The 25,765-nt window shown below is 38.5% G+C and overlaps 1 protein-coding gene across 1 annotated transcript in view; it reads left to right on the plus strand.

The window, feature by feature from the left end:
• Positions 1-21,637, plus strand: part of LOC117412324 (ADP-ribosylation factor-like protein 8B-A) — a 34,965-nt gene extending 13,328 nt beyond the window's left edge. The window contains exons 2-7 of the mRNA XM_058988888.1: positions 1,934-2,014; positions 4,494-4,567; positions 9,385-9,478; positions 14,529-14,596; positions 15,886-15,956; positions 16,985-21,637. Coding sequence (XP_058844871.1) covers positions 1,934-2,014; positions 4,494-4,567; positions 9,385-9,478; positions 14,529-14,596; positions 15,886-15,956; positions 16,985-17,034 — 438 coding nt within the window. The 3' untranslated portion in view covers positions 17,035-21,637. The remainder of the gene's footprint in view (positions 1-1,933; positions 2,015-4,493; positions 4,568-9,384; positions 9,479-14,528; positions 14,597-15,885; positions 15,957-16,984) is intronic.
• Positions 21,638-25,765: the final 4,128 nt, after the last annotated feature.

Here is a 25,765-nt window from a genome sequence, read left to right on the forward strand (position 1 = left end):
ACAGACAGACAGTAGTGGCATGTGAAACTGAAGCGCTGCGGCGCTCAGTGATTTATTGTAAAATAAAAGGTTTAAACAGAAAACAGGACACGGCACTTGTGGCCAAAATAAACAGACAAACAAAACGGATTAACACTAAAACAAACAGTGGACTAACAGACAAACAAACACGGTTTAAATTCTCTCCTCTCCACACCTGTTCTCCACTCACTGTACACACAACCCCTAGTGAATGAAACGTGCATCTATATATACAATTGTGCTGGGATTCAATTACCAATTAATTATTCACTTGAATCCCAGCATGTGAACTAAATCTGTGCAACCCTGTGCTCACATTTTATTAAATACTTATATTAAATGCATGTGAAGTGAAGTGCAATCCCCGTGCCTAAATACAATTATACATTTTAAATAACTTGTGATACACACACCAATTTATATCCCGTGCAGCAATATCCATACACCAACATTAACACACCACATGCAACATATAACACAGAAATGCACACAGGGGCAGGGCACATTGCCACTGAATGGCATTATTATATTATGTTTGAGGAGATAACTTAGTTATTTATACAACTGTCAATTGCAAATTGCATCCTTCTGTAAATACTACATTATTTGTATTATTCTTTTTCTGTTTCTGTGTGTTTATTTCCTTCCTTTCGCTACACCTGCCCAGGGACTGCCAATGAAAATGTGCAATACATTTAATGACATGTCATAATTGTTACAAATTGTACATTGTCCCTGTCAAATAAATACATAAATAAACAAATAAATAAATAATAAAAAAAGAAATGGGCTCTGTACACAAGCAGGATCTCCCAAGGGACCAAGCTTGTGTCCTGCCGTCTTTCTCCCTGTACTATAGGCAGATGTGGAATACAGTATAAAGAAGTTTTTTTGGTTGTTAGTAGCTTATTGATCACAGAATCTCATCAAGCAGCTTCTTGAAGGATCCCAGGGTGCCAGCTTCAACAACATTACTGGGGAGTTGGTTCCAGCCTCCCACAATTCTCAATTCTCTTTTTTTTTTTTTTTTTTGGTATCGGTTCACATTATTTGGTTTAACCTTCAGCAACATGTACTGTACTGTACTGTACTGTAGTCATGCTCTGAGAAGTTAGACAGTCTGTCTGTGCAGGTCTACATTCTTTCACTTCTGCTTGTGTACAGTAGGAGAGGGAGGTTGTCATGGTGACTAGTAGTGTGTTCTGTGAATAGCCACATTGATTTAGAGTTAAAATGGGATTGGAGATCCAGGCCAACTTGCCCCAAAAAAAAGGCAAAAATGACAATGTTTGTATTTGTTCTTTCTGTATAACAGGAATAAGCATCCTGAGGGAGCATTGGTTGCATGTTTTTGTAAACATGTTGCTACAACAACTGCTAATATCTCAAATTATTTAATATACTTCATATTGTGTTCTAGGAAATCCTTCGGTGAAATCTAATGGTACCCTTCACTTTGGCTACCATATTGCGGTCATGTGACTTTTATTTTTTTGTTTTACTTTCCAGATGATAAAAACATAATTCTTTTGAGATATTGCCTTCATACTCAGTACACAGCTGTATTCTGTGATTCTTTCTTTAAAGTTCAATTGTGGGAATTGTTCAGGAAAAATGAACCCTTTTGTGCCTTTGTCGCCCCCCCCCCCCCCCACCCACATAAAGTTGCCTCTGCCACCACAGTCAAAGCCTCACAAACTACTTGAAGTAATGATTTCATATTTGCAAGCTGAATGCGTCGGTGTCTTGACATTGACCTCTGACCTCTGATATGATTGGTGTTTGTGAATGACATTTGTATGCTAAAAAGCTATTTTTGAACCATTATGTGGCTAATACGCTGTTTAAGATTATTTGCAGTTCATTTTTCTTCTTGCTTCTGACTTGTACTTTTCTCTCTATCTTTTTACAGTCTGGCCAGTTCAGCGAAGACATGATTCCTACTGTGGGGTTCAACATGAGGAAAGTCTCCAAAGGCAATGTAACAATAAAGGTGATGTACTCGCACATGTTTGCTGCAGTTGTACTATTTGGATAATAGGCCTATCCTGTATTCATTGTATGTCATTGTCTTGCTCAGTACCAAAAGGTGATCCCTTGATTTTAGGAGCTTTGCGCCTCCTGTAGAGCAGTGTGTCAAAAAATCAGAGGGAGAACCATATGATGCTCAATGAAACTGGTCAGCTGAGGTGTCTGGTCATGCATGTTCTAATCAACATCCACTCGACTGTCTGTTTTATCTGTGCAGTGGCCTCCATCTAAGCTAAGATCAAAACACTTGTAATTTTAGCAGCAGATATGGTTTCAACTTTGCTTCTATGTTAAATTCCAGTTTTCAACCATTAATATCTCGGCAATGGTAGTGTGGAGCTATGTCCTTTGGAACATGAACACTTTGACATTGTCTCTTTAAATCTTTAAACGGTCTTTCAGTAGGCTTAATATTTTAAAAGGTAAACATTTCCCCTGTGTACAATGTGAATTATAATGTTTTATAACACTATGTAACACAATTTTTGTTCCTGGGTAGTAAGTGTTATTTCCTAATTGCTTATGCCTCAAAAGTATAGAAAATTGCTATTATTCCCCACAAACTTTGCTTTTGTGACCAGGACAGTGATATTTTGAAATTTACCTATTTCCACTGAGAAAACGGGCGAATTTGTGTCTTTTCTTTCACTTAGTCAGAAAAAAACAACATATGAATCCAAATTAACATGTATTTATACTAAAGTAATACAAAAATGACTACAAAAGATTTAGAAGTGAGTAGTTTTTCGAGATTTACGATTATACTGTAAATCATTTTCACGAATCAGCCCCCAAATGTAGTCTCCCATCATGTTCTCGTTATACTGTCCTTGGTAGCGGCGTTCAAAGTCCAGTATATCCTGGTGGAAGCGCTTGCCTTGCTCCTCCGAGTACGCTCCCATGTTCTCCTTGAATTTATCAAGATGAGCATGAAGGATATGGACTTTGAGGGACATCCTACAGCCCATTGTGCAGTAGTTCTTCACCAGAGTCTCAACCAGCTCCACATAGTTTTCGGCCTTGTGATTTCCCAGGAAGCCCCGAACCACTGCGACAAAGCTGTTCCAAGCCGCTTTCTCCTTACTAGTGAGCTTCTTGGGGAATTCATTGCACTCCAGGATCTTCTTTATCTGTGGTCCGACGAAGACACCGGCTTTGACCTTTGCCTCAGACAGCTTAGGAAAGAAGTCTTGAAGGTACTTGAAGGCTGCCGACTCCTTATCTAGAGCTCTGACAAATTGTTTCATAAGGCCCAATTTGATGTGCAGTGGTGGCATCAGCACCTTCCGGGGGTCCACCAGTGGCTCCCACTTGACGTTGTTCCTCCCCACAGAGAACTTGGTCCGCTGTGGCCAGTCCCGCCTGTGGTAGTGCGCCTTGGTGTTCCTGCTGTCCCAAAGGCAAAGATAGCAGGGAAACTTGGTAAAACTGCCTTGGAGATCCATCAGGAATGCCACCATTTTTAAGTCTCCTATGACCTTGATGCCATCTCAGAAAAATGCAGATATGTATCCACTTAGGCAGCTGGAACTAAACTGAACTGGTGGGCTTAAGGCCCCTGTATTTATACTACTATTTATATTATTAGAAAGTTCTAGAAGTTACTCCAAGTTTACTCAGCACTGAATCTATCTGGAATGTTCTGGTAAATAGGTAAATTTCAAAATATCACTGTCCTGGTCACAAAAGCAAAGTTTGTGGGGAATAATAGCTATTTTCTATACTTTTGAGGCATAAGCAATTAGGAAATAACACTTACTACCCAGGAACCAAAAAAAAAAAAAAAAGTGTTACATAGTGGGATCGCGCTCAGCATTTAATAAACAGAACAGAAAATAAAAGGTTTTAAACACAACACAAAACAGGACACGGCACTTGTAGCCAAAATAAACAGACGAACAAAACGGACTAGACAGTGCACAGACAGACGAACAAAACACGGTGAGCAGATAACACTAATATTTATGCTTTTTCACTTTTAGTTACTCCTTCTCTCTCTCCCGTTCTCCACTCACCGAACACCTAACCCCGAGTGAATGTTACGTGTCTCTATATATACTGTTGTGCTGGGATTCAATTACTAATTAATTATTCACTTGAATCCCAGCACGTGAATTAATTCTGTGCAACCCTGTGCTTATATATTACATTTAACCAGCACGTGAAGTGATTTGTGCTCTCCTCGTGCCTAAATACAAATCTACACTTTTTAAATACACGTGAAACACAGACCCGTTTATATCCCGTGTACCAATCTATACACCAACATTTAACACACGCACGCAACATACAACACATAATAAGCACACAGGGGCGGGGCACATTGCCACAGGGGGACATGAAGAAAATGATGAAATTGGAAGCGGCTAACTCGAACACCTTGTTAAATTCACAGTGCTCTGCTGGGCTGTGCTTAATGTGTCCACATTTCTTTTTTCTAGATCTGGGATATAGGAGGACAGCCAAGGTTCAGAAGCATGTGGGAGCGATACTGTCGAGGAGTTAATGCTATTGTGTAAGTAACACCTGGAAAAACAAGCAAATGACATGTTCTAAGGCTTAAACAGTAAACACAAATACAAATCCTAAACAGCATAGTATTTAACTTTTTTATATACAGTACTGTGCAAAAGTTTTAGGCAGGTTTGAAAAAATGCTGTAAAGTAAGAATGCTTTCAAAAATAGAAATGTTAATAGTTTATATTTATCAATTAACAAAATGCAAAGTGAGTGAACAGAAGAAAAATCTACATCAAATCAATATTTGGTGTGACCACCCTTTGCCTTCAAAACAGCATCAGTTCTTCTAGGTACACTTGCACACAGTTTTTGAAGGAACTCGGCAGGTAGGTTGGCCCAAACATCTTGGAGAACTAACCACAGTTCTTCTGTGGATTTAGGCAGCCTCAGTTGCTTCTCTCTCTTCATGTAATCCCAGACAGACTCGATGTTGAGATCAGGGCTCTGTGGGGGCCATATCATCACTTCCAGGACTCCTTGTTCTTCTTTACGCTGAAGATAGTTCTTAATGACTTTCGCTGTATGTTTGGGGTCGTTGTCATGCTGCAGAATAAATTTGGGGCCAATCAGATGCCTCCCTGATGGTATTGCATGATGGATAAGTATCTGCCTGTACTTCTCAGCATTGAGGAGACCATTAATTCTGACCAAATCCCCAACTCCATTTGCAGAAATGCAGCCCCAAACTTGCAAGGAACCTCCACCATGCTTCACTGTTGCCTGCAGACACTCATTCGTGTACCGCTCTCCAGCCCTTCGGCGAACAAACTGCCTTCTGCTACAGCCAAATATTTCAAATTTTGACTCATCAGTCCAGAGCACCTGCTGCCATTTTTCTGCACCCCAGTTCCTGTGTTTTCGTGCATAGTTGAGTCGCTTGGCCTTGTTTCCACGTCGGAGGTATGGCTTTTTGGCCGTAAGTCTTCCATGAAGGCCACTTCTGACCAGACTTCTCCGGACAGTAGATGGGTGTACCAGGGTCCCACTGTTTTCTGCCAATTCTGAGCTGATGGCACTGCTGGACATCTTCCGATTGCGAAGGGAAGTAAGCATGATGTGTCTTTCATCTGCTGCAGTAAGTTTCCTTGGCCGACCACTGCGTCTTGATGGTCCTCGGCGTTGCCCGTTTCTTTGTGCTTCTTCAAAAGAGCTTGGACAGGACATCTGGAAACCCCTGTCTGCCTTGAAATTTCTGCCTGGGAGAGACCTTGCTGATGCAGTATATCTACCTTGTGTCTTGTTGCTGTGCTCTGTCTTGCCATGGTGTATGACTTTTGACAGTAAACTGTCTTCAGCAACCTCACCTTGTTAGCTGAGTTTGGCTGTTCCTCACCCAGTTTTATTCCTCTTACACAGCTGTTTCTGTTTCAGTTAATGATTGTGTTTCAACCTTCATATTGAATTGATGATCATTAGCACCTGTTTGGTATAATTGTTTAATCATACACCTGACTATATGCCTACAAAATCCCTGACTTTGTGCAAGTGTACCTAGAAGAATTGATGCTGTTTTGAAGGCAAAGGGTGGTCACACCAAATATGGATTTGTTTTAGATTTTTCTTCTGTTCACTCACTTTGCATTTAGTTAATTGATAAATATAATCTATTAACATGTCTATTTTTGAAAGCATTCTTACTTTACAGCATTTTTTCACACCTGCCTAAAACTTTTGCACAGTACTGTATATATATTTTGCATTTTCTCAGTGTAATCACTTACAGTATCTTTATCCATTGTAAACCACTGTAATCGAATACTGTGTGTGTGAAAATCAGTGTACAGTTTGAAATGCATAGTAAAGTAAAAGATGACTAGAAATACTAAATCAAACCTATTTTAAAAAAATTGGCATGATGGTTTTACCCCTTGTCTGCTGAGGCCCTTTTGATGCTCTCTGCTACAAGAATTTTGTGATTTTGGGAGTAAAATGTATTACACCTACATCATCCTTAGTCCTCCTTAGTCCCTAAAAGTTAGAGACTTTTAAGCTGCTCGATTTGCCGATGTCTGTGTAAATTGTTTTATTAGTTTTGGGGGTATTACGTACTGTAGGTTGACTTTTCCACTTCGAATTATGCAACCCATGGTGTAGCTCACCCACCCCAATTTCATGTGCCCAGTATGCCACGAAGAATGAGATATCCACGCAAAAGTATACATTTTCTGAATCTGCACAAAATAAGGATTTTAGAAATGGGTAACAGAATATCTCCCTTCAATGGTTTGTTACCCATAATCCTTCTGGAGCCCAAGGTAATGTTGCCGGTAATGTGTTTTTTACTACCTTTGGTCACGTTGGTTTGTTTTGAAGGTTTATTTAGTCCTTCCAGTACTCGTGTACTGTGTGGTACTTTTCAAAACACTCCTCCAAACAGGCCTGACTGAGAGGGACAGCGTGGACAGTAATACCGTGTATCCCTCCGTATGCCCTTGCGGGAACATACACAGCACCTTTTTTGAGGATAGGCTTTTCTCCTGGACTGTGGCAGCGTTCGAATAAAATGCCGTTCACTAAGCCTTGCCTCAGTTTCTGATGTTTCAGTCTCTGGTACTCCTTGTGTATCAAACAACAGGCTGGAGATCACAGAGGTCTAAAATTCAAGAAATGTGAGTTGAAGCCCTGGTGTTGTATTTGGGTACACTACATAGGTATTGTACAATGAGATCTGGACCAAGTACATGCCAAGCTTCTTATACCATGCCGTGGTCTTCCTTGCAGCATTGTACAGCTCCAGCATCTGGTCTGACCTATCCACGCCTCCCATGTATTTGGTTATATTTCTTTTTTAAAGTGGACGAGGACACAAAAATAAAGTGAAACCAACAATTACAATCATTATTATTATTATTTTTTGATGGGAGAAAAAAGATATCCTGAAAGGTTTAGAGTGGAGAAAATGAAATCAGTAATTACTAATCTAAATCCAATTTCTTCTTTTTATTTTATTTTTTTTCAAATGTAGAAAAATCAGCTCAATTTTGGATAAAATTGTCAATTTATTATAATAAAAAATACAAATGGGGGACGGTAGACAAATTGGATCAAATATAAAATTATAATAAATTAAAATAATCAAAAATATATATTTTACATAAGTGGATTAATCGTAAATTAGCTGAACTCGTTTCTCTCCAACACCAACTCAACCAGACTCAACACAGTTTGAGATACAAGATACAAGGTTGCAAACAGGAACTGTAACAAAAAAAGCATGTGCTTCCTTTTGAGCCTCTGATTGCTGACCTCAAACGTCACTGGAGAAAAAAATAATGAAGCCACATCATGGAGTATCTGTGGCCACATGTTTCAAGTGCCTCCCCACACACGTGAGAAGTTTCAATAATGTCGACCACAGAAGTAGGAGGGTTTTTCTGTATTGTCCCATCAACAAAAGAGAATGCAGTACAGGTGCGTCACTTCAAAGCTAATTCCACGAAACACAAGCTGGTAACACAGCTCCTAATCAAAGGAGAACTTTTTTTATTATCGATCCTCATTGCAGAGAAACAAAAGTTACACGCAGATTGTTTAAAATTTGCTCTAGATGTATTCGCAACGCTGGCCAGCACCAGCATTCAAGCATGCTGTAAATTAGGTCTAACAACTGTGTCACATTGAAGGTATTTTGTCACTGTAACATAATGAAATTAGAACCACGACCATATATCTGTAAAAGCTTCTAAATGATCAATCCCGAGTGGGGAAAAAATGGCAATCCAGACTTTTTTTTTTTTTTTTATAAACATGTTTTTGATTAGGACGTATTAAAGCCACCCTCGAATTAACGCCTCACTTAGATATCAGCTTTTTAATAGACGCCGCCCTCGAATAAACGCCGCTCTCAATAAAGAAACGTGAAGGTATTTTTTTTTTCTACCCCTGCTTAAAAAATAAAGAAAGAAACGTGCAACTCTGGCTATGTACATGTGATGCCCCCGAAGAGACTGCAGCCTCAATCCACCATGTAATACAAACTAATGTACACACACGTTAGTAAGGAAATTTTATTTTATGGTACAGCCCCGACAGACAACCCGAGATGAACTACTTACAGCAAAGCAGTTCTACACGTCCCTTTTTTTTTTTCTAGCAGAGTTCAGTGCCAACACAGCAGGGGATAAAACAAGGACTGTCTGTTTACCTCGTCCTCATCTTGGATGGTGTAAACTTAAACTCAGAGGAACTTAGAGCTTTGCCGGTCATTCTAAGTGCTATCCAAAAGCTGGCCGAAGATATCTTGCAGGGGCTTTAGTTTTGTTTTTATTCAATTGAAATTGTACTCAGTCCTGTATGATTTATATAAAAATAAAACTTGCTTACTATCTATGAGAAGATTTAGTTTCGGTTTCTCTTACAGAGAAATTATAAGACGAGAAAAAAAAAGAGTAGGATATATTTGAGTTTTAACAGAAATCAAACCAATATTCAGAGGTAATATTTTTCGTTAAGAAAAACAACTGCATCACACTCAACTACCGTTCTCTCTCTTCTTTTACTCTTTTCTCATTCACATTTGGATTAGGCACCATCATGCACAAAAGGATTTGGTCCCAAGAATTTGGTCAACTTGAGCTGGAAACCCTGTTAGTTTGGGGGATGTGTTTGCCAGCAGATTTGGTCTATAATACATTCTAAAACTGCCTTTTATTGCCAAACTTGGTAGAAAGGCAGAGGTCTGTCTTTTTCAAGTCTTCATTAGCTGGGAAGTGAATTTTATATGTATCTCTAGATTGTCACCTGATTCCCTGTTGTCAGTGCTTTTTCAGAGATGGTTATCTGTCTCATCTGGCTTGTCTTTTTGTTTTTCAGTTACATGGTAGATGCTGCAGATCGTGAAAAGATAGAGGCTTCAAGGAATGAGCTGCACAATCTGTTAGACAAGCCACAGCTGCAAGGGATCCCTGTAAGTCCATCTGCCTTTCAGCTGAGTGTACTACTGTGTGCGTCCTGAAGGATTTTCATTATTTGCTTGGGATTATAGAATAATACAAGTGTGATTGTGCTTTTTGCAACCTTTTCCCAGCTCTATGTATCGTGAAACTATAAACTAAGGGTGGGCATCGATATGAAAAGTGTATATCGATATTGTGCACGTATTTTGATCGAGAATATCGAAGTCTTCCAAAACACAGAAAAATATAGTAACACAATTGCAGTATGAAACATATTGTAACGATCTGTGCATTTGTGTTTGTAACGTAATTCGGCTGTGTGTGTCTTACGTCGTTCCTGTTTGTGATTGTGTTCCCTTCTCCCTCCTGTATTTTCCACCGTAAGCTTTGTCTCTGTTGCTGTGTGACCCTGTCCTGCGCGCGGGGGCATGTTCTGTGTCTCCCCTGTGATTGGCCCTCTCCCGTTGTATCAGTTGTGTAATGCATGGTCTGTGTCTGCCCCGTAATTGGTCCTGTCTGTGAGTCACTGTGTTCCCATTGGCCCGAAATGTGCTTCAGAGGACCAATGAGATGTGTAAGTTTTGAATAAAGAGGCGGGGCTGGTATTATAAGATGCGCTAGGACACCCTGTTGTTGTTGTGTTGTTGCCATGGTTCCGGAGAAGCTGCGAGCTGTGGACTGAGTGTGCGAGAGGAGAAACCACTGAATAAAGCTTTTGGAACTAGGAACAAGCGTGTCTGTCTCTCCTGTTTTCTGGCTGCCCTGTGAAACGCTACAATATATACATATAGACTTTAACAGATATTTACATAAGAAAAGCAATAACTTACTTTAACCTAGCTTTGCTTCACAATATCCATGGAGAAAAACAAGGTCTTGTTGTTATTGTTTTATTATTCCATGCCATCGTCAGCTACCTCAAAACAATACATTAATAACAGTGTAAGCAATCGCATGTACAAAATTCAATGAACCACACTGACGCATGCGCATATCTCAAAATAATCTTGATTAGTGCTTAATGCAGCATGTAAATAGTGTTTGGTACCTTTTGAGCATATTCTGAAGGGAAGAAAAAAATGATATGTACATATCAAATTATTTAAGACAATTTTGCCTGTATTATGTTTTTTTCGTGTTAAGTTTGTTTTTAGGGCGTGTATCCCTTTAAAAAAGACAGTCCTGTTTCTTAATTAGTTGATGTGCAGACTTTTTCAAAAAAGGATATAGTTTCTGGTAAGGGATTGGCTGGTGAGAGGAAACAGGTGAAGAAACGGGAGTAGAGCACACGAGAGAGGGTACACAGGTTGTGGATTTGTTGTTTTTCTTGATTTAAAACTATTGAATGTTTGAAATACAGTTGTTAATCAGGTTCTTAGAAAAAGAAAAACACCAATCAATGGAATAAAATGGTCAAGTAATACTATGTGTGGTGTTTCGTAGGTGGTTTTGCTTACGAGACTAACAATGATTGGTATGTATAGCGTTTGTTGTATCTCAATATAAAATAGACTTGATTATACTGCGTTTCTATTTTCAGTAGTATTAGCAATAAAAAAGTATGTCTCTGCGATCTTACGTGAATTTTTTTTTATCCCACGATATCGCGATATGGAAATTATCGATATCATATCAAAATATCGATATTGGTGCCCACTCCTACTATAAACTAATGACCAAGGCTTGCTCTTTTTTCAACATTCATTTTTCAGGGTAATAAATCACTCGCCTGTTAAAGTAATGTATTTATTTTTAAGCTGACTCAATCACTATGTGTCGTCAGCTCAGCTGTTCAGAAACGACTCATAAACTGAAAATAGTGTATAATAACAGGTTTCATGGTGTTTTAAAAGGTAAGTTATTTATTACGATATTTTGTGAGCCCCTGAAAAATAAACGTTGAAAAGGAGCAAGTCTATTTATGGCATCAGATAAGTAGTGGTTAAATATTTCAGATATTTGCTCTTTATAGATGAAGCTGTATTTTATGGTAGCTAGCCAAATCAAGTTGTACTTGTACCAATGTCTTGAATTGTGTAGATATGTCTGAGGTATTATAAACCTGACTTGACCAGCAGCCAACATGAACTAGAGGCAATCACACAATAGGATTAAGTAACTCCCATTAATTGCAACATTCTTCATAGTTGGCCATACTTTTTTGTGGCTTTTTAAAATGAATCCATACCGCTGTCCTCCCCAGAGGCGGGTTTGTCAATTTTGTGGCCCCAATCAAAGCTCAGTTTAGGGGCCCCTCCTTCTCTACCTGTCATGACCATTTTAGCATTACCACACACATCAGTGTCTGCCACAGTCCTATGTCATTATAAGGGTGGGCTACAGAACCGACAGTGCACTTGAACTAAGGTGTTCTCATGTAAGTTAAATAGGAGAGTGAAAGACATTTTCTTACCTTCTAGTAGCTCTTGCTGCAATCAGAATCTAACCATCCTGGCTTTGACTTCAGCAAAAGCTTTGATTATGTCCTCCATATTCAATGATCTCCGGACTCTCTGCTCAATAGAGATCATTGCTAAACCAGTCAGTCTTTCCTGGGACATGGTTGACCGCAAGTACGTTTTAATCAGCTTCAAGGAGGAGAAACTCCTCTCACTTGAGGCGACAGTGACGGACAAAGTCAAGAGTAAACGCAGGGCAATGCTCAAATTGCCATACAGCTCCAACAGATTCTCCTTGTAGATGTAATCCAGCATTTCTGCTGGAGAAGAAATGTGACCTGGAAAAGCAATGACAGCTGCCCTCACTTCAAGGACCAAGTTCTGGCTGTCAATATCCCCTAGTGTCTGCTCCAGGTTCTCCAGTGTGTCTTCTTGAACGGCTTTCTTCATGTTATCTGCTGAAATATAAAAATCCAAACAAAGAAGAAAATTGGTCCACCTGTGTGAACCTCTCACTGACACTATTCAGTGGCATATCAACCAGGGGAAGGAAAAAATCTTTCTTAAAGCGCTGTTCTGGTGTGAATTGAGTTTCCTCTGTGCCCTCATAGAGGAACCGGCGAGTTTTTCTTCTCTGTCTCTCCACTGGGAATGTCATGTCTATCTGCATTTTCTCAGCTATTTCTCTTGCATCTATCTGGGTTGAGGCAAGTCCATCATCCCTGTATTCCTGGAGAAACTGTTTCTAACACCATCAGTCTCCCTCTTCACTGTCTCAATTGACACACTGGGGCTTTGCAGGAGTTTGCTGATGCGGTTTACCTGATACAACACATTGTACCAGATCACAACACAGAGAATAAAGCGCCATGTTGTCAGCTCCTTACACAGGCTCTGTGATGAAGACAATGTCTCCCCATCCTTCTTCTCTGTTGCTTGTTCACTGAGTGCAGTTAAAGCCTCCACCACTTCAGGCATTTGGTAGCGAAGTGCTTTCACACTGTCAATGCGGCACTCCCATCTTGTTGTTGACAGACTTTTCACTGTGAGCTTCACATGATTTTGTAGTATTGACCAGCGCTGTACTGAGGAGCTGAAGAGGTTGTAAAGGCGCTGAAGCGCTGGAGCTGCTTCCTCTGAGCTAGTCGCTGTAACGTTATCCGGTAGGTCTGTGCTAACGGTGCTGCTGTAACAAGCTGAGGTGGTGGCATCACGAGGAGGACAAACATTTCCCACCTCCTCCTCGTCGGATGATTCCTTTGCAGTGTTACTCTTAAAGAAACTAGTGAGCTTCTGCAAACTTTCCTGTTGACTTTTTGATTCTTTTATCTTTTTTCGTTTTTGAGCTCCGCTAGGATACGTGCGCTTCATTTTGCTTGATTTCACTGACTGAAGCTGGCCTAGTTACGGTAGCTCCAATGTGTCATGACGAGCGCTGAATGAAATTACCTTTTGTAAATATATAGAAGTGCAGACGGGGTGTGTGGACTATGAAATCAAATGTGTATATTATTTTACTTCATCTGAGAAAATAAGGATTTTGTTGCAATTCAGGCAGTAATGTAACACTGCTACTAGGCAGCAGGGGGCCCTCTAGCCCCACGGGGCCCCACGCAATTGCGTGGTTTGCGTGTTGGGAAACCACGCCCCTAGTCCTCCCCAGCGATGGAGGAGCGGGGGGCTGTTTAATTACATGACACTAACCCTCCTGCTCCCTGCATCTCTTTATGGACGAATTAGTTTGTCTACAAGAGGGGAACCAAACATCTTGTTAGCGGTAGCACTTTTTAGCTTTCTGATGACTTTCACAAATACAATTATCAACAATAATATTATTGTTATAGACAATAGTCAAGATTAAACAAATGATCGACTGTTTCAAGCCTATATAGCTAACAATATATTCAGCTGTGAGAAGGAGTTGGTTTGAGTTTTACCATTTAGAGAAAATCAGAACGAGTGGAACAATGTGCTTGAATATTCTTTATCCAATCTGCACTCAAACAGCAAATGAAAAGGTCTGGCGCACATTGCTCTTTAAAAAGTGCCCTATGATCATGGTGATGTGATTTTTAGTCATTCGCTTTTCTGGTAACACAGCAGATCAATGGGTGACTACATGCTTTTTTTTCTGGAGGGTTTGATTGCCATCTACTGGTTAATCTGTAGAATACAAAAACAGAAGCAACATGTAGAGAGAGAGAGAGCTGACCTGTGAGACTGTGTCTGTGGTGACAGCTGACTACTTCTTTGGATTAACCCTACATACCATTAATATTAATAAAATAAAATTCTGTACTACAGAAAATCTATTATTTCAGATTCAATTGGAATGTATGTTATATTCTGGAATATATTCTTCACATATGTTTTAAATCTATAAACAGTTTAACTGTTTAGATTTCAGGACTCCTTTATTATTAATTGAAATATTCTGTACAGTTGCACCAAACATTATTCAGAGAGTTGCTGTAAGGTTCAGTATTAATTGGTGCGGGAGTGAATATTCAAACAAATACGTCTTGAAATGTTATATTGGAACCCTCAACAGAGTGATATATGATGTTAATGTATTGGCACTGAACCCCCTGCCATTCATGCATCACTGTTGAGAGAGGAAATGAAACGCTGATTCTGCTCTGACCTCATTGTACTTTCCTAGGTGCTAGTGCTTGGAAACAAGAGAGATCTTCCCAATGCTTTGGATGAGAAGCAGCTTATTGAAAAAATGTAAGTAGGAAGTGTCATTAGGATTGCTGTGGTAGGAGATGTGTTTGAAGACGTTCTAAAATGGACATTTACTATTCTTATACATGCTTTAGATCAGGGACTTCCAAACTTTCTTGGCTCAAGATAGAAATGTGATATATTTTTTAAATAGAAATGGTACATGTTGTTCTTTTAAAATCTCTCACTTGTATAATGGCAATGTTAGTGTGGGCATTGGAAATAAGTATTATAAATGATGTCAAGTAGTAAGTGTTAAATTGGAAAAGCAGGAGATTGCTTTGTCAGGTATAAGAGTTGTTTGAGAGAAAATATTTCTGGATGCTCTGCAGCCCATTTTAAACCATTTTGCATTATAATGCAATACCAGAGAATAATCTGTTAAAGGTCTGTTGTATTTATAAAGTTGTACATGGTAAGAAACCATTTGCGCTACAGCTCCCATGACAAATATTTTCCTGAGGCACCCGTAATGGGCTGCACGTTGTTACTTAAATAAAGGGCTACACATGTTTTTCAAATACTGTTACTGCACCGGAGTAGTATTTTTTTGTACTGAAGTTCACACCTTTTAACCCTTTGCGGTCCTATGTCGGACCTGGTCCGACATTGCAATTATTCCTATCAGGTCCATTGTCGGACCCTGTCCGACATCATCAAAAAAACGCAAAAAACGGATTTCTAGTCGTTTTTTCTCCGGAAAACCATTCAATGGCCGAGTGGGAGCGACAGGAGCCGAGACAAGCCGATAAAAATTAAAATAAAAGGCGTATCTCATGAATAGTCAGACATGCCCCTGGCATTACATAGGAGCGGTCATAAGTAAACACAGGCATTTGCAGAGCTTTTTTGAGATGTTAAAGTAATAAAATAATGACTTGGATCGCATTATTGAGGAGTTTGGTGATAAAACGAGTGATCAGGAGATGATTGATCGGTATGTACGACTATTATTATTATTATTATTATTATTATTATTATTTATTTCTTGCATAGGTGAAAGCTATAGCGAACAAAAGGGTGGGGCGGGGCTGGAGATGCCTAGTGAGTGCTTTGTTGATATGCAGGGCCTTTTAAACCCGTTTGACTGGGGGAAAAAAAATACTTTTAAACAGCGCGTCTAAAATTAACTGCGCGTGTGAAAATAAATTGGACCTGACGTGCCTGACACGCACTTAATAAATGGACCGCAAAGGGTTAATCTCCATCTTATACCTTGCATTGAGGACCATAACAACAGGGTCTCTCTTAAAATACTTTTGACTGCAATTTTTCTTGCTTGCTTGTTACAGGAATTTGGCAGCTATTCAGGACAGAGAAATCTGCTGCTACTCAATTTCTTGCAAAGAAAAGGACAATATAGGTAAGCATTGCAAAAGGAAGAAGCAGACAGACAGACAACCGTGAACGCTGCTGCTTTTAACATTCCTCTGGGAATCTGTGTTGAAGCCTGCAAGTGCATACTGTGCATACTTTGTTGTGGTCAACTGTTCTTCATCAGTGTTTTATATGAATAATAGAAAGCCAGTCAGTTTTGTAAGGCAAAGGGAGGAAAGGCAGAAGTGTACGTGGCACATATTGCTTGTGCAGTGTGTCGGATCTGCTGCCTTAATTATTGTTATAGCAGATCTTACACACATTGGCCCTTTGGTATCCAAGAGTGCACACTTGCTGATGTCTCACTTGGAACAGCCTCAGAAGTAATGATCTAACTGTAGCTGCTGTCATGGCAAATCTTATCTCAAATATCATGCAAGGTCCTGACTTATAATGACACTGCAGGTTAAATGAGTCAGTGACCTTGATGTTAACTTCTGACACAATGTAGTTGCCGTATTGAAATCATAAGCTAGGCTTCATAATGGCCATTGTCCTATAACATCCCATTTGAAATTCAGACTTTATATTTCAGACTTTAAATCCATTTTCCTTCTTCTGGTAGTATCTATTATAAATATATATACCTACAATCGCATACAAAGGTATTGGCACCCTACCTAATACAAGATAATTCAAGAACACATGTTAAGTACAAGCATTTAGTGAACATTAGCTACTAATTATCGACAAAGACCAAAATATACAATTTATGGTAGTTTAACAAACAATCTTGGTAAAAATAAAAAATAAATAGCGCTTATGCAATTTCAAATGTTTGTTCATGACAAAAGTATTGGCACTGCTGCTTTAGTATTTCACGTGTCCTCCTTTTGCTTTTATTATGGGTTTCGTAATAAAATCTGGTTACTTTTATATGTTTCCTGACTGACATTGTTATTTTATAAATTGATGATCACATGCTACAGATATTAATTACATGTGTAAATCAATGTGTTTTCTTTGCTATTGCTATGATATAATAATCCAACTACTCTATTCCTTTTTTGACAGATATCACGCTGCAGTGGCTTATCCAGCACTCAAAGTCCAGAAGGAGCTGAGAGCAAAGAGATCTGCCCCCTGTCCTGTCGGCAATATCAATCCCAATACCTTACTCTCTCTGTGATGCAGTGATCTCCTCTCCACCTCACACACATACACTATCCTTCCTGTAACCCAGCTGTTCATTTCCTCAGTCAATTTTGTGCACTGCTAAAGATGTGTAACCTGAAGTTAGAACAAATAGCATAATGAACTAGAGTTGTCATGATACACCGAAACAAACTGTTAGCAGCTGGTGCGTGTAGTCCAGTGTTTCTAAAGAGATTGCCTTTGATATGCCCAATGATGGTGATCTCTTTTAGACCAGGAGGGTTACTATATAGATTCCTACTTCAGATCTGTGGTGTATTTTGGTCAATGCCTAAGGAGTAGTGGGTCAGTTAACATTTAACTGCTGTGAAACAGGTTTACAACGTTGCACAGTATGCATGCTGGGCAGACGCACAATAGTCATTACCATTGGATATATGTGTGCTTGCAAGGAATCTCACCATCACTGTGTTAAGACTAGACTGCTTGATGTTTAATAAACGTGTACTCTTTTTATTAATATTTAGGTTGCAGGCTGCAAAAATATCATGCAACAGAATTTAACCTGTATATTTGAGATTATGAATGTAAACAGATTTAAAGATAGGACTAGAAGAGGTAAATCATTGGGTCTTGCAGCTTTAATGTTTTCTTTAAACTGTGAACCGTTAAATATAACCTGCAATGCCGTTTATGTCCACCAGAGTTTACTGCAGAGTTACAAGTGCCTTCTGCAATATAGCTCCATCTGTTGGACCAAATTGGCAGTACGGCATGAATTGTCTGATACAGGATAGAACAAAAATTAAAGCTTCAAATTGCAAAATTAATATTTGTTGTTCTTAATAAAAACAAAAAAGCATGCATTTTAACTGAGATGATGCTTAATAGGTGAATTAGCATTATATTAGCTGGTTCTGTATTAATCTCATCAAGATATTATGACAACTCTAGATATTTCCCATGTTGTTCAATGTACTGTAAATATGCTAAACTGTATCATATAATATCGAAGGCTGTGATGTAAAAGCACAAGATGAAGCCAATGGAATGATGCTAGTTTTTGCTTCGCTTGTAAATTACAGGATTATTAATCATCTGCAATTTCTTCTTTTGTGACATGTTTTGTACTGTTTACTGTCAAATGCCAGAATTGAGCTGAAGGCTGTTGTTCTGTTCTGGGACTGGTGTAGGAGTTTTCTTGCTTCACTTGAGCTCTGTTTAGCTTGAGTTTGTTTAAAGTGATTTTCTGATATACAGGAAAACAATTCTGCAAGGTGATCCCTACTGCCTGTTTCAGAATGTATTGTGGTGCATTCTGCAGTAAAGGGAAGCCAAATTATGCCTTGTGTCCAAGCTTGGTGCACATTGAGAATTATAAAGTGTTTTTTTTCTTTTTTTTTTTTTTTGGTTAAAAAGGTGTGATATCTAAGGTATTAAAAGACATTCTATAATTTGTTACCACCAGTACCATTTCCACCTCTCTCTCAATCATTGTGAGGTTGAATGTTTCATTTATAATCTCTTTCCCTGAAAGCGTGCCTCACTATACACTAATTTACAGTATCAAACATAACGTTGGATATAGATAGCTGGGAGCCAAGCAATCAATGTCAGTGGTGTCTTCTCAGGTTGAATAAAATATTAATCAGCTAATACACACACAGTTTATAGTTTTCCATTGGCAGGTATACCAGGATGCTATTTACTTAATGTTTATTTAAGTAAATTAACAGTGTTGTTTGCACAACTGTATTAGATTTGAACTAAACATATGCAATGATGTGGTAGCAAGATAAAAATTGAGATCTTAGTGAATGGCTTGGTTATACTGCATACCCAGTATATGCAAGTTCTGAAATGGGCAAGTTTACCAAAAAGAAGGATGCTGTTAATTTTCAATTGCTACTCATTGAATTTCCATTGGTGAACGCTGGTGTTGGTCTGCACCACTCAAGTCAGTGATTTCTTTGCTGGCTATAGAGTCCCTTTCCAGTTAAACACAGATGCAGTGCCATCTTGCTGTACTGAAGTATATTAGTTATTAGAAGTGAGAAGTCGAAGTAAACCACAACAAGGGCACTGAAGAGAATTACTGTGGAGGTACAATATTGTAAATGGGTTTTAAGATCATTAGTTACAACACCTTTTGAGTCCTGTTATTCACGCTATGCCTTACTGAAAGCTATAACTGGGCACAGAGATGTGTGTGTCTTGTAGAATATCCCATGAACAGAAGCAGCAGATATTGACCATTGAATCCTCACGTTGTGATCTACTGTATACAGTCTTGTGTTTTTAAGCTTTAATGAAGTGTAAGGAAATCAGCCAGATTTGCTTAACCTCTTTTAAAGTGATAAAAACGTATAGGCAAAAAGAAGCACAATAAGGTTGCATATCAATTGATTGGTGATTTTCTTGACTGCCTCACTATCAGTCCTCGTATGTTTTTTTTTTTTTGTAGCAGTATATTGTATGCTTATATTGTATAACCACGATGCCGTCACATGCATATGTTCTACTATATCGTCTGTAGAAGTAGTTATTCTTAAACGCTATAATTGTATTCTCTTGTAGGGATGTGAATCTAGTCATTTGTAATCCATTTATAGACAGCTTCAAATGTCATTTAAATTCCTTTTTTCCCCAGTTCCCTTCCCATTGTATGGTGTTTGCAATCAATCTCAGTGGTTCTGGGTTGTATTGCTCTGTTAGTGAGTTACCATTTTCATTAAATCTGCCTTTACTTGTCTTTGAACTTGAGTTAGAGATCCTAAATGCAGACTGAAGATCCATTCAAATTACGGGGCTATGTTGCCTTTAAACTCTGCCAGCCCCACTACTCTCAGTATGAAAGTAGAGTAGATGGGGCTGGCACAGCTGAAAGGTCACATGGTCCTATGATTTGAATGGAATGAGGAAGGGGTTCAGTGCTGGCAATTAGGATCTTCAGATCAAAAGCCAGGTTAAGGCAGGTTTAGAGAGGCAGTTTAATAGTGCAAAAGAACCACTTGATTGCAAACACCATAAAATAGTAAGGGTGATGTAAAAAAAAAAGACAATCAAAATGACATTTGAGGCTGCTTTTTTAAATTCATCAGCGATACATGTGTTAAAGAAATGAGTTGCACATTATTTCTGAATGGTTTTGAGCTCGGTTTTGTGGCTTGATTGCTTTGACTCTTAACTGATATAAAAATATATTTAACAGAGTCCTGAAACCTAGGACTGGGTGCAGGAATAGTGTGAGTTTCAAACCCTGGATAGAGTATACTAGATAGAATGGGTGGTCAACAGAGTTGAATGATCCCAGTTTAAATTGATTCCTGTAGAATCAGGTAGCACAGACACATGCAATGTCTCCAAGTATACCCCTGATACTACAGAGAAAAATAAATACAGTACTAGTGCTGTCCTCAAGAACTGAAAGACTGCTGCAGCACATGTCAAGGTTTCAACCCAGCTTTTTGTTTTGGAGGTACAGCATTTGATCCGAGTTATACTTGTTTTTTTTTTTTTACCCCCAGTGAGGTTGATTCTTCCTAAGCATTACAGGACTGCTGTGATTGCTTTGTGAATATATATATATATATATATATATATATATATATATATATATATATATATATATATATATATATATTTTTATGATAAGTCTCTCTGAGCTTTCCTTTTGCCACACTAAGATCTACCACCAACTTTTACAATAATAAAATGTACTTCAATTCATCCCATTCATTGTTCATATGAACAGCCTTAATAGAATCCTTACAGTAACTACCACTCCAGCGCCCTTTCATTTTATCCTGTTATATTTTTCAATAATTCCAGGGTTATTAAAAGTTAAAATTCAGTTTTGTGATTGTTCCACCCCACAAACGTAAGAAAATATCTATTTATACCAGAACAACCCTTGGACACTTTTTTTTAAAGCTATATTACAGCTTACTGCTTATTATTAAAAGGAGGGCTGAAACCTTGAGATGTTCTCAGTTTGACGACGGTTTCAGCATTGAGACTTTAGACTGTAAAAGTGGAGAGAGCTGATTTTTCAGATCTTTGCAAGGTTTGTGAGCTGAGAGAGCTCTGATTGTCATGCTGTGTTCTAACAGAGCTGATGAAGCCAGCAGTATATGATATAGGAGTGCCCCCAAGTGGGAAAATGAGTAAATGCAGGGGACTGCAACCAAAAATGTAAACCTAGTATGAAATACACACACAGGTTTCCCATCTTATAAACTGCTTGGTATGTTGCAGTGCATCTGTGTAGGCAACAACAGCATTGTTTAATTCAGACTGCTTTTTTTTCTTTTAGAAGTAGAAACTAGCTTGTACCTAAAAAAAACAAAGATAGATACTGGATATGTGTATATGCTTTATGTGTGGACTAGGTGACTATTTCATTATTTAGTCAGGGTTGTAGGTAAAGCTAATGTATTTAATGTGTTGATCTACAAAATACTCTTAGCCAATGATGGTATTTCGACACTATTATGGAAAGACTGATCATGTGTTTACCCGTGCATTAATATTTGCATGTAAAAAATAAAATAAAAAAAGAAATCAATTACAGACTTTGTAAAGAAAACAAGTGGACGTTGTTATTCAGGTGGATGCTTTTGTGTGTCATTTTTTTCCCCCCTCACCTGCTCAATATATTTGAGTTTTTCAGGGTTGTGTTGCCAAATATGAAAGCTAGAATATAATTATATTTCTGTGTGTATTAATTAAATGATTTGGTTACAATTATTAAAGTGGTAGGTCTGAAATGGGCAGCTGTGAAAAAAATGTTACAACAAACATAATTTTTATTTTAATGATATATGGTATTCCACTAGGTTAAAAAGTTATTGGTTTACATGCCTTCCTCTCAGAAAATCTGTTACACTTCCTAGACCATTTACCTCTGCAGTGTCTTCTGGGTCAAAGCATGTTACTGACTGGAAGGATGTCGCTCTATAAGGGAAGCAGCTGGTTAGTTAATGATAGGAAAGAAAGCTTTGAAAGTGTGGGGCCAATTTCACTCCAGGTGAAATGACATTGGAAGTGCAACACTGTCTGGAAGCATGACTTGCAAAAAGAGATTTCTTTAACTTAGTTTAGTACCAGATCTAATATTTTATAATAAAAATACATTTTTAGATATACTGGGCGATTGATAAATAACACAACATTGTTGGAACATTGAGAAAATGAGAGGGAACTTGGGGGATGATGTCCAAAAGAAAAATGAATCATAAATTATGATTTGTCATGTATAAAACAAGTGCAAGTGCACAACAGTTAAGATTTATGGAATTATCTTGTTAGCTACAAACACTTGTTTTTTATGCAGCATTGGCGAAAATGAGTTTTCTGATAGTTTCCAATACTGAAGAGGCTGAGAACGCAAGAACACTCGAGAGGTGTGGTACTGTTCCAAGATCAGTTGCTGAGACTCGGATATTTCCACCAGTTACTTTATACAGTAGAGCATAGTAATGAGAGCTATGACTCAGAACTGATAAATACAAGCACCAAATCCCATTGTTTATTCTTGTCTGTCTGTCATCAACAAGGACGCTGAGCTCACGCTTATTAAATGCAGTATTTCAACAGCAATGATGAAATGAGATCTGAATCATGCTTTGTGGTTGGCCTCAATGTTACTTTACACATTTGACATGAAATATTAAAGGCGTGCTAACCTATGTTTCTAAACCCATTTCGTACCACTAGAAGCATTATCGCTGATCGTTTTCTTGCTTCTTTTAGTGAGATTGTGTTATTGGAATACATAATGCAACACAAAATGTTGCTTCCTGTGCTGTAGGTATCATTCAACGTGAACCTAATTTAAACATTAAAAATAATGGTACTTGTTTGATTTATGGTTGGTTTCACAGATCCCAATTATTAGTACTGTTGGACTAACTTTTGTTCTTCCAAGATTAGTGCTAATCTGTCTGTTCATTAGCCCCCAGAACACCTTCCATACACATTGTATCACCAAATAACCGTACTGTATGGCCAATGGTGAAATCTCAATTACCTGGAGCTGTCCCGTGCTTTCAAAGTGTCTGTCAGATAACCAAACCTGGGTGAGTCATAATAACTTTTTACAATTGTTGTTGTCTCGATTTAAGTCGCTTCATGAGGAATCTGGGTGTTACTTTTGATCCAGAATTGCACTTTGATGCGCATATTCGATTTGTCTGCAAAAATGCATTCTTTCATCTTAGAAATATTGCTTGTGTTCATCCATACTTGAACACAGCCGCAGCAGAATCCTTAATCCATGCTTTTGTTACATCAGGGCTGGATTACTGCAATGCTCTTTTTGCCGGGCTTCCAAAAACTACTATAGCCAAGCTTCAATTAATTCAAAACTCTGCGGCTGGATTCTTGACAGCTAATTCTGTTTACTTCTAAGGCTCTGCATGGCCTGGCTCCTTCCTATTTGTCTGAATTTATACAGCGTTATGTCTCAAATCGAGCACTGCGCTCTGTTGATGCGTACCTGCTTTGTGTACTTTCTTTTCGGACAGTTGCTTTTGGTGCCCGCTCCTTTCGAGGTCTCGCTCCTAAACTTTGGAACTCTCTTCCCAGAGACATCAGGAGTGTTCCCACAATCTCTTTGTTTAAAATTAGATTAAAGACTTTTTTGTTCGACCAGACTTATAATTAGATATTTTCTTGTTTTTAAGTAGATTTTGTGAAGCGCCTTGAGACATTTTATTATGTATATGGGGCGTTATAGAAAAAAAAAAATATATATATACATTTTTTTATATATATATATATAGATTGATTGCATGTTAGCCTGTGTTCGGTCTGGCAGGTTTAAGTTGTAAAAGGACAATGCTGAAGGGTCTGATTAATGACATTGTAATTATTTGAGATGTTCCATGTAGACAATAATGTAGCAGTATACGAACACGTATTGAGTTGGCTGTTTCCCTTAAAACGTGGTGATACCTAGTGTTTTCAGCGTCGGTATTACCATGTTTGGCATGCTTCGGATGCACTCTAGCAATGTATAAGAAGTTGGCAGAATGCCATGACTTCGTGGCGCAACGGTAGCGCGTCTAACTCCAGATCGGAAGCTTGCGTGTTCAAAGTATGTCGGGGTCAAAGCCGCGTTTGTTTCTATTCCACACTGTTCAGTTTTTTTTAACGTGTTTGGATTTGAATGTGTCCGCGCATTTATTTATGCAATTTAGCCTACACAACATATTGATTGTATAGCCATCAAACAGAGATTTCTTGTATTGCAATTCATTTTTATACTTCATCCCAAATTGTCTTCAATGACATAGCGCTTTACCAATATCCATAAACATCACAGGCGAAACCAAAATCCCTGGTTTAGGAGGCCAGTGACTTATCCTTTAGGTGACTGGGGCACTTTCAAATGGAAAGTATAGTCAGCGTGACAATGCACGACCAGAGTGAAGAAAGCAGTTATTTCCCTTTCATTTCATTGTCATATTACATTGTGCATTTTCAGAATATGCGGGAATCCTGAAAACAACATTGTAATATGTGAACCCAAAGCAGACACTCACTCAGTTAGCGCATGGATTAACAGCTATTGAGCGTTACAGTTGTTAATTGACTTGCAAAGTACATGCAGCAGCTAGTTTTGACTTATTTCCAGGGAGTTTATATTTTGGTCTTTCTGGGCACAAAAAAAACCAAAAAAACAAGCAATGTCATTTTTAAAGAAACAAATTTGATCTAAAACTTAACGTTTTAGAGGTCAATTGTCCAGTGACGTGCTTATATTTCTGCATATATTTCCTTGATTGCGAATATAATACGATGTCTTGCCTTCAGTTATTTTTTTTGGAAAAACTACTTTGCCAACGAAAGAAAAACAAGCTAGCAGAGGATGGTTTCGATCCATCGACCTCTGGGTTATGGGCCCAGCACGCTTCCGCTGCGCCACTCTGCTACAGCTGCTTCATGAGTGAATTACCAAGCAGACGAAGAAAAAAACTCAAGTCATTGTTTTAACCAGCCACACGGCTGTGGTCGGGCCAAACCTTGGAAACGTTGCATATCAGAGATGACCTGTTTTCGTTTGTGCGCTGTGCGACTTTTTGACACAGACTACTGCTTCTCTCACAAAGAAGACACCGCCACAAAAAGCAATGCCATGTTTTCACCCGGGGCCCCTTTCGCGTGTAGGCGAACGTGATAACCACTACAATACAGAAACATTACTAAGCTTGCTTGCATTCACCTATGCTGTAACTGAGCCTGTCTTGTGCTGCAGTGTCGATAGTGCCGAACTCGGCAATGTATGCTTAAAGGGCAATACACAAAGCAACAAGGAAGTTGCATGTTTTCATAAACACATTTACAGGTTACAGCAATTTAGGATTTTTTTTTTCAAAGTAATCTGCTATTTGCAATATTAAAATAATTGTAATACATTAAAAAACACGTTTCGATATTAAGTATTTTTCAGTGTTTTCAGTAATTTATTTACATAAACAATAGTGCAAACTGTTAAAGATATGAATGCAAATTAAATGATGAGTGCTAACAAGGCCTTTCAATTAATGGATACACCTCTTATAGCAATTACACATTAGAGCGTTTCCTTTTAAGAGCTTTTTTATATACATGTGGGTGATATTAACCAAATTGATGTTATCTGGTGCTTACCCCACTGATGTTGTGGCTGGGACTTTTCATTGTGTTAACAATATC

Source organism: Acipenser ruthenus, chromosome 16 (genome assembly GCF_902713425.1).
Source record: "Acipenser ruthenus chromosome 16, fAciRut3.2 maternal haplotype, whole genome shotgun sequence".
Classification (NCBI taxonomy): domain Eukaryota; kingdom Metazoa; phylum Chordata; class Actinopteri; order Acipenseriformes; family Acipenseridae; genus Acipenser; species Acipenser ruthenus.